Source organism: Humulus lupulus, chromosome X (genome assembly GCF_963169125.1).
Source record: "Humulus lupulus chromosome X, drHumLupu1.1, whole genome shotgun sequence".
Lineage (NCBI taxonomy): Eukaryota > Viridiplantae > Streptophyta > Magnoliopsida > Rosales > Cannabaceae > Humulus > Humulus lupulus.
In genome coordinates, this window is record NC_084802.1 from 3,387,975 (window position 1) to 3,398,044 (window position 10,070).

A 10,070-nucleotide genomic window follows, 5' to 3' on the forward strand; every position below is an offset into this window, starting at 1 on the left:
TATTAAATTATGATATAACTTGAATATTCTTATTTTCCACACGTACAAGAACTAATGAGCAAAACTATAATTTAATTATTACTAACTCTATCGTCAGGACCTGCCCTCGGTAAAAATTTAATTAGGATGCCATAATTATTTTAATCATTTTTATAATTTAAAAAAATTATTTAATTTAACTAATTTTAATTCATATATTTAAATTCTAAAAAATAGGGCCTTTGGGCTTTGGGCTAAGGGAGTCATAGGATTAGGTTTCACCCACCTTAGCTCAGGGTTGTTCATCATAACATTATCCTTAAAGATTAAAAATACTTGATAATTTTTTTTTTATAAAAAAAAAAAAAACCAACAATCAATCACTTGCATTCTTAGTGACCTATAAGTCATTTAATTACACTTATTTTTGTCCACATAAAGTAACACAACAACTATTTCTTCTTTTATTGAAATGTCATGAGATTCATAGCTAAATTAAAAATAAAGAATATCTCTAATATCTTTGATAATGATATAGATAGTTTATATTGCAGCAACATTTATAATATCTTTCTGAATATCATAATTTATGTTAATGTGGCATTCTTTGGAGCATTTTGACAGCTTTGATTCTCAAAAATTTAAAAAGCTCAAAAGAAAAACTTACATTATTGGTTACTTGAAAAGCTAGATAAATCTTATTGACCATGAAAAGCAAGTCAATGTAGTAGCAAAAAATCCAACACAATCAATTAATACAGCTAAGTGAGCACTACAATAATAATTTTGATCTTATTTTGATTGATATGTAAAGAATTCTTTCAATGTGTTGTTTTTTGATTTATCAAGACTATATATGTATTAATTCAAAGCATGATTGTAAGCACTATTATATTATGTGATGCTATAATTTCCAACCAAATAAGATATATTTTTTTAAACCAAAACTTGATTGAATGGCCTTAATTTTATTTCTAAATGTACCTCTTTTAGTCACAACAAAAAAATTCCTATGACTAAAATGTCATACTTAATCACAAGGTGTCATTAATATAGTTTTAGTCACAATCTATTATTTTTAGGTATAAAATTTGTTGTGACTAGAAACACATTTAGTGACAGCAAATTGTGATTTTTGTGACTAATACTTTAGTCACAGACTTTTTAGTGATAAGACGATGTTTTTTTAGTCACAAATTTTATTGCGACTAAAACTAAGATATTTTGTAGTGTCTCCAAGTGGCACATTCTCCTCCTCTACATCAAGTTGGTTCATGAAGTTGTCCTTTTAAAGCATAACAATGTATTAAAGCTTTAATAAACCATATGGATATTCCACATTACAAGCTAGCTACACTTAATTTAGCTAAAAAGACACAATTGATACCTAAAATTCTTTTAAATTCAATTCCTCCACAACTTTTTGGACGACACTACATGCATGGAGTCCTAGCTTTTAAGAGCTACAAAACAATCTTTCTTTTCACAACAAAAAAATCATGATGATATTTATCTCAAGAAAAAGAATGATATTATTGGGACTTTGAATGTTGTCATCGAGAAGAAAGGTATTTTAGCTTTTGTAGAAAATAAAATGTTTATTTTGTTATAAAAAAAATGTTATTTTAGCTTTATACAACTATAATTATAAATATTATAAATTAATTATGTGAATAAATAAATGTTTAAATCTACAAAACGATATTTTTTAAAATATCATTTTATAAAATAATATTTTTTTAAAATAATTTTTTACAAAATAGCATTCCCAAGACACTCACATACATTAGATTCAACTTACCCTACACCTTATTTGAAAGACTAGCTACATTATATATAAAAAAAATGGTTTATACCTTTTTGGACCCTGTGTTTTGTCCAATTACCTGTTTTGACCATGTGTTTTGACAAATTATTTTTTGGACCCTATGTTTTGTAAAATGGTTAAAATAGAACTCTAAACTCAATTTTGATGAATAAAAAATTGAATATAATAACACAGTTTTTAAGCAGAATGATTTTATTTTTTTTCTGAATTGTTAGTTTGGTAAATTATTTGTGATTTTAGTTGAGAAAATATCGACCAAAATCGGGTTTAGGGTTCTATTTTAACAATTTTACAAAACATAGGGTCAATATTTTATTCATAATCTTAATGTCGTGGTATACAGACCTACACGAGGCCAAGATAGGTCAGTTGTCTTCCCGATGTTTTACATTTATATTAGGGTTTATACCATCTTGAACTCTATGTTAAAAACTTTTAGGGGGTCATCCTTTGCACCGTGGCACGTGCCCGCCCCTAGTATTTTCTTATAAAATTGTGGCTCACAACAAGTGGAGGAGAGGGAAGAATTGAGATATTTGCGGTGTTCTAAAATTTTTAATCTTCTTTTTTATGAGATAATAAGAAGTAGTATAGTTGCACTAATTAAGTGGGGTTAAAAGACGTTCGTGCATGACACGTTTATCAAAGTTAACGTATTATGGGATGCTTCTGCATGGGATTAAACAACGAAAACCCTAAAAATCTTAATTAAATTCTCTCTATTTATTATTGGGTCGGTGCACCTTACAAGAAATCATGATCTTATAATTGCCTTCTTAAAGCTGATATTGGGGACCTCTTCAACTTTTCGCTCCTTTTTATAAGATTAGATGAAAAAGAAAAGAAAAAGAAACAACACATATACATATATAGATATATATAGCTTTGTGTATATATATATATATTATTATATGAAAATTTACGAAGAACCCAAGTAGATTTGATTTAGTCTTTGTTTGGCTTTTGGAACCGAAACAAAAAAGAAGCAATGCCCGAGGTGAAATTATATCAAAATCAAAGTAAGAAAAAGAGAAAGAGTAGATATATAGCTTTTTTATTTTATTTTTTGATCTTTTGGTATGAAAAGAGAGTTAGAGAGAATCTGATACCTAACTCTCTTCCATGACCTATCTATTTTTTGAGCTCGATTTTACTTTTTATTTTTTATGTGATCTACTTTTTATGTTTGAAAAGATTAAGAACTGACCAGATTATATCAAGTTGAAGTAGTCATATAATCTTGAACTGAAACATCAAAGGCCAATAATAAGTTAAGATTAATATATATATATATATATAAATATAGGTCTTTTGGATTAGACATCGATGTATGCTTTTGGAGTTTTTGGACTTGGACGGCTCTAAATTAATCTATTATAATTTGTTTAAATATATATATATATTGTGTTTGTAAAAAGGGAAAAAGGAAAAAGAGGATATATATTGGCTGATGAGCAGTGATCACCACTAGCCGTAGTTGCATTATATTTATATATACATTATATATATATATAGCCATGATAAGGACTTTCAACCAATGAAACTTTGCCATCTAGTAACATCATGAATCTAGGTCTATTGTGACCTAATTACTTGCTATAGAGATTAATCATGGCCTTGGGTTTCCATTCACTCAAACAAAAAAATATTTGTATATATTTGTGTGTGTGAGTAATTAACCAAAATTGACTTTTTTATAACACTTTATAAAATGGTATTATTTTAATAAAAAAATTGAAAAATAGCCTTCTAGATATGTTATTGATGGAAAGTAAAACCTATATTATGTAAAATAATTTGCTAGTAGTGAATTTCTAAGAGAAATCATATCAAAATTTCGGCTTGGCTAGCTCCAAATATATTCATTTACATATTGCTCCAACAATAACATTTTTTTTTCTTTTCATAACATTTTTTTCTTCTTGTCAATAGATCGATAACACTTTGAACCGACCACCAACACTTGATTACATATGCCATGTTACATTAATTTTAATAGTACTATTACACATTCATAATTAATGATAAAGAACCTTAATTATTGATCGTGATCAAGACTGATTCTTCCTCGAAAAAATTCTCTGGCCAGGCGCGAGGATCGCCTTAGGATCGAATTTTTCTTTCCTCTCGACGAATATCGACCATTGTTTATCTCCGAAGTGTCTTTTCCACTCCTTCTCCGATTGATAATGAGGTAAGTAGAGCTTAAAATCAAAGCCATTTGACAAGCAATATTGAACAATTCCCTTGTTTTGATCAACCAATTTATCAACCGAAGGACCCTTTGGGTGTGGAGGACTAAATCGTAATAATGCCACCAAGTAAAAAATTTCACCTTCTGGTATCACTGTCGATGTACGACTATCCCACCTGAAAAATCATATCAAATAACCATTTTAAATTAAATGTTACAAAGAAGTTGTCAAAGGGTTTAAGTCTTTTTTTTTTTTTTTGTATCAAAAGAAAAAAAGCAAAAGAAAAGATAAGGTTCTCATATCTTTACAAGTCCTTGTACAATGAAAAAGATAAGATGACAAGTCACCACTCTGATCTAAGCTCACTTTTTCTTAGTATTTATGATCTGATTTTCTATTCTCCTTTTGGTTTGATTATTTTTTATTATTGTTTTGTTTTTTTGAGTTACAATATACTAGGCAAATCTAATCTAAGATGACCATTCACATCTTGATTTTTAAATAAATAAGATAAAAAAAAAATGATAATACGACAACACACAAAGAGTGTTTTGGTATGGAAGCCAAGACAAAATATAATGTCACTATAATCCCGTTGGCGAATAAATAGTCTTGTCGTATCATCCACCATTTTTCCTCAACTCAAAATGACGAAAATACCCCTCACCAGCTCATTCAACTCCAACACCCATAACCGGTAAAATCCCACACATGATCCGGAACAGCTACTGAATTGACCGTTCTACCCTTCCCCTTTCCACATTAGTAAATTTTAGGATTTTTATTAATATAAATGTTTTCCGATATTTTTTGCTGTTTAGCAATTCAGTCCCTAAGAAATATTTTTTTGCAATCACGCATCTTTCCGAAAACAAAAACAAACAATAAGAACTTAATTGTTACTTCTAATAGAATTGAAGGACTTAATTGCTAAAATAAAATCTCAAGGGCTAAATTGTCAAACAGAAGAAAACTTAAGATAGATTTATGCTAAAAACCTTATAAATTTTATGCCCCCAATTATATTATTATTTAATCACCCCTGTGGGCCCCACTGTATCTTTGTCCCACAAAGTACTTTCCTTGAACGCTTTCTTATAGGCTAACGGCTAATTAAGAAGGGCTTAAACCCAAAATCCACACTTCTACCAAAATAAAATAAAAAGTAAACGTAGTCAATCTGATCCACTACGGTAGGGTCCAGAATTGGATGGTGCAACCCCATCAATAAAGTCAGTCTTCTCATAATAATAATAATTTTTTATTTTTTTTTACTTAAGACTGTGGGCCCCACTTCAAGTAGAAATTATTTGACCCAATATGCGAATCTTAACCACCGGGATTCAGCCACACCAGATAGAGAGAGTCAGGTGAGAGAGTGACTCATTGTCCGGTACGAGTACCGGTGGACCCTGGCCCACGTGCTTAACACGTGTCGCCGTTGAAGGATGTTGGTGGTGGTGCTCACTCATCACCCACGTGGCACTATGACTATAAATATTGGTGCACACATCAATATGTCTAGATATTGTGAGTTTATGATATTAAATAGTTAATATTCTTTTATTAAAATTGAAATTAATAGAAATTGGTGAAAATAATTTTCTTTTCAGTGAATTTTGCACTTTGATTGTCTAAATTTTTCGAGGAGCAATCTAATTTTTTGAATACTTATCTAAATTTTTGACTAATTATTTAAATTATAAGAGATTATTTTGTAAATAATTATTAAAACTATACTAAACTACAAAATAATTTTAAAAACAATTCATAATCCTAGAAAAAAATGAATTTATGTATCTTTAATTATATATAAAAATTGTTTAAAATACATTAACACATTATCAAGTACATAATTGGATAAGTACTGCACAAGCGGGACATGTGGTGCTTCCCAATTAATTGACAATTAACTAATTAGAAAGTGTCACATCAACTCAAGGAGCCCTTCCAGCATTATTGTAATTTGATACACGATTTTTTCACAACAATATTATTCTTCCAATGTGGAATAATAATTTTTTAAAAAAAAAAAATTGGAATAATAAATTTTATAACATTCTATTTTATATGAGCACATATAAAAATTATTATTCGCAATCCAATATCATCTAAAAAAAATTATTAGGCCCCACGTATTTAATGTTCATCAAATCAAATTCTTAACTTTCACAAAATTGGATACACGACTTTTTTCACAAGGACGATTATTCTTCCAATGTGTAATGATAAATTTTATTGCATTTTATTATATTGGCACATTCTTCTATTTTTAAATTTTTTTATTATCTTCCACTAGGTCAAACGTAATTAATGTTCAACAAATCAAATTCTTAATTTCATCAAAAAAAATAATAATAATAAATTAAAAAAGATTTAAAAAAAAAAACTTACTTGCTACGAAGTAAAGGATAGATCAACATGGGCCCACCAACGCCTTCCTTCAAGATGTTTTTGAACACCACGCGATCGAACTCAGACACGTCAGATTTTGAGACGAACATGTTCAACCATGGGTGAGGCGCGTCCCACATACCGTTGGCTTTGGCGTCTTCCTCCGCACGTTTCACACGTAGCAAGAATTCCATGTAGCTGAGGTCCACCTGAAACTCCAATCCCTCCACGAATCCCAGCCCCGCCACCAGTCGACTCACAGCCTGCAAGAGCAAGGGTAATTTCGTCAATTCAACCCAACTGGGACACACATTCATGATTTACAGATTCCAGAAAATGATGGCGTTTCGGCAATTTCTGGAACTGCGGGGACCATTGCGTCAGCAAAATCTCAATGATCAGTGCCACGACAGCTAATCTCTGGAAAAATTACAGTTTTGCCCCCGACTTAGTCATAAAATTACGAAAGTGACCTCACGAGAACATTGGGCGAAGTACAGTACCAATATTGTAATTAAGAACTAAACTTTGGGCTTTTACATAGCCGTACTTGTCAGAAAATCCAATGGAAGATACATTATACCGTGTAGTCAGTTTCATGTTTATTATTATTATTATTATTTCAAAATTAAATAATAAAAAAATAGTCCAGTTTCAAGTTTATAGATTTATGTTTATATTTTTTTTTTCCGAATAATTAAAGAAAATAAGGAGAATTAAGCAAGAATAAGCCGGGGTCCTCCATTAACGACGTTGAAACACGTGTTAGTGAGTTCAGATTTGTTTTTTTGACTTTTTCACAGTTGAGTGGGACCCACTTTTTCCACAGTCAAAATCTTCCTAGCCAGAGAAGACGATCCACTTAACAACCGCCTAGGTCAAAACCCGGTCGCCGAACCAAAACAGGGCCCCGTATAAGCCGGGTTCGGGCCCGTAAAACAACACCCGCCAATGACGAAATTTAATTGACTTTTTTTAAGTCTCTAGATCGAGTGGCTACCAACTTAGGGTGCAAGTTACTGTCGTAGGACAAGGATGTACAGGAATATTTAAAAAAAGGAGATTAGATTAAACTAGTTACCGTATCAACAGTTGAAGGGTGGTCAGTGTTGTTGTAGTGAAGAGCTAATTCAAGACAATAGAGAACCGATCCGGCGGTGCGAGGGAGTCGGGTCGGGTCGAATTCTTCGTCCGGGTGTAATGGAACCGTGGGTCGACCCGTTAATGGGTTATCGTTGTTTGAGAAGACGAAGCCTTCCACGTAATCAAACGAATCGTTTTCCGGCAGAGTCACCAGAAACTCAGCGTCTCTAGTGAAATCTTCAAACTCAGTGTACACTAATCTTATCCATCTCACCTAAATTTTTTTTTAAAAAATAATAATAATAATTCAGAATTATTTGTAATAATAAACGTGGTTTTCATGCATTAATTGGTTGAAAATTAAACTAAAATGAAGAAGGTTACCATGTCCGGAGCTGGCTGTAGCAAAACCCTAGCCCGGGTAATGATACCGAACTGACCAAGCCCGCCCAGGGACCCGAAGAAGAGGTCCGAGTTTTCGGTTTCGGAACAAATCAAGGTCTCGCCTTTACCGTTAACGACTTCCAATTCCGTTACGTTTGAGGTCTGCGGTCCATAACGGAAGGTCTGGCCGCTAACGCCAGCGTTAGATAACGTCCCTCCGACCGTTAAGCTGAGGTAATCGGTCCAAGACCTGGGAGCGAGGCCGAACTCCAAACACCGTCGCAATACATCTTCCCATAATGCCCCACCGGAGACGTCGGCGTAGGCGGAGCCGTCGCTGAAACTGGACACGCGGAAGCGGTCGTCGAGAGAACGCATGTCGAGCACGAGTCCCCGATCGGCCATGGCCTGGCCGTTGATCGAGTGGCCGTTGCCGCGAGCGGCGACCGTCAGATTGGGTAAGCTGGCCACAGCCTTGACCACCCGCGCTACGTCGTCGGCGCCGGATGGTCTCAAGAAAGCCAAGGGTTTAACGGATTGAATGCCGCCGAAATCTTTGCTCGCCTCGGCTCTGGCGGCGGCGGCGGCCCAGCTGTCGATGCTGGCTTGTAGGTCGAGAGCATTGCAAATGGTGGAAACGTCGTCGTCTTGCTTCGATTCGGTGTCGTTTTCGTGGACGAAACGCTCGAGATAGGCTATCATCTTGAGCCAAAGTGGAAGATAATTCGATTTAATTCCCTGAAAGAACTTAAAATTTAAAAATTAAAAAAAAAAATTAAACTTTTTTTTTTTTTTTTGTCTTCTGGGTAAAAAGACTGACTCTCTCTCTCTCTCTCTCTCTCTCTCTCTACTCTCTAATCTCTTCTCCTCGTTTATGGTTTGGACAGTTTCATGGCTTTAAATAGGTCTATAATTTTTATTTTTTTATTTTTTTTTAAATTGAGTTGAAAATAACTGGTTCAAAATAATTAAGAATTAAAAAAATAAATTCAAAAGAGTGACGTCAGCTCCCAAATTTATTTTTATTTTTTGAATTTCTGAGGTTCGATATCCTGTTTGACGTTTTGAATGCTATGGACATCCTCTGTCTGCCACTTCTTCCATTTCAAGTACGGTTTTACAGAACAATTAATATAAAATAATATTAATTAATTAATTTAATTGAGGGTGATTAACTTTTACTTTGCAAATGGTAAAAAAAAAAAAATTATCTTTTTGATTTGAGATTTTGTGAATTAAAATAGTAATTGTTGTTCACATTGTGTCGAGTGCGTGATCTATTTAAATTTAGACCATATTATTTTTCAAAATTTGAGAGAAATATAGGATTATAAATACATGAAAAATACTATTAATTATTTTATTTTATATTTTTTATTAATTATTATATTGCATGAAAATGCAAAATAAAATACTATAGATAAAATTAGTACATTTTTTCATTATAACCCTCTAATTTAATTATTATTACTTTACTAATCATGAAATTATGTCATTTTAATAAGAATATTTTTTTCTATTTTCGTGAATATAGGATTAAAAATACTATTAATTTTTTTATTTTTTTTATTAATTATTATATTGCATTAAAATGCAAAATAAAATACTATAGTTAAACTTGTTACATTTTTTTTCATTATAACCCTCTAATTTAATTATTATTATTATTTTACTAATCATGAAATTATGTCATTTTAATGAGAATAATTTTGTCAATTTTCGTCAATAAATTAGAAGTATATATATTTTTGTGATTATTTAGCTTAGAATTTCAAACACTATTAAGTAGGGATGCACATTTTCTCCATAGAGTCGGGGCTCTGCGGGGACCTACCCCTAATGGGGCGGGGAATCCTTGTCTAAATGGAGAATGAGGAGGGGACGGAAATATATTTAAATCCCCGAATGTTAAATGGGGCAGAGGTAGAGATGACACTCTCTGCCTCGTCGGACCCCATTTAAATTTTTATACATTTTTATAATATTTTATATGTATTATATATATATATGTATGTTATTGTAGTATACTGTTTAATATTTTAAATAATAAATATTGTGAATATATAATTTATGATTTTTATTTTAAAAATAAATAGGTTCCTTGTGGCAATTTCCTGCACCAGTAGGAGTTCTCCACCCCGCCCCCGATAGGGAATAAGCGGGGACGAGACTAGGAAGCACTCTTCGCCAATTCCCCTTTCTGTGTA

The 10,070-nt window shown here is 32.2% G+C and overlaps 1 protein-coding gene across 1 annotated transcript; it reads right to left on the reverse strand.

Moving 5' to 3' along the window:
- Nucleotides 1-3,634: 3,634 nt before the first annotated feature.
- Nucleotides 3,635-8,721, reverse strand: LOC133806980 (cytokinin dehydrogenase 7). The gene is made up of 4 exons (XM_062245077.1): nt 7,864-8,721; nt 7,478-7,753; nt 6,397-6,659; nt 3,635-4,177 (listed from the first exon to the last, which is right to left on the reverse strand). The coding sequence occupies exons 1-4, from the start codon at nt 8,563-8,565 to the stop codon at nt 3,859-3,861; spliced, it is 1,560 nt and encodes a 519-aa protein (XP_062101061.1). The 5' UTR covers nt 8,566-8,721; the 3' UTR covers nt 3,635-3,858.
- Nucleotides 8,722-10,070: the final 1,349 nt, after the last annotated feature.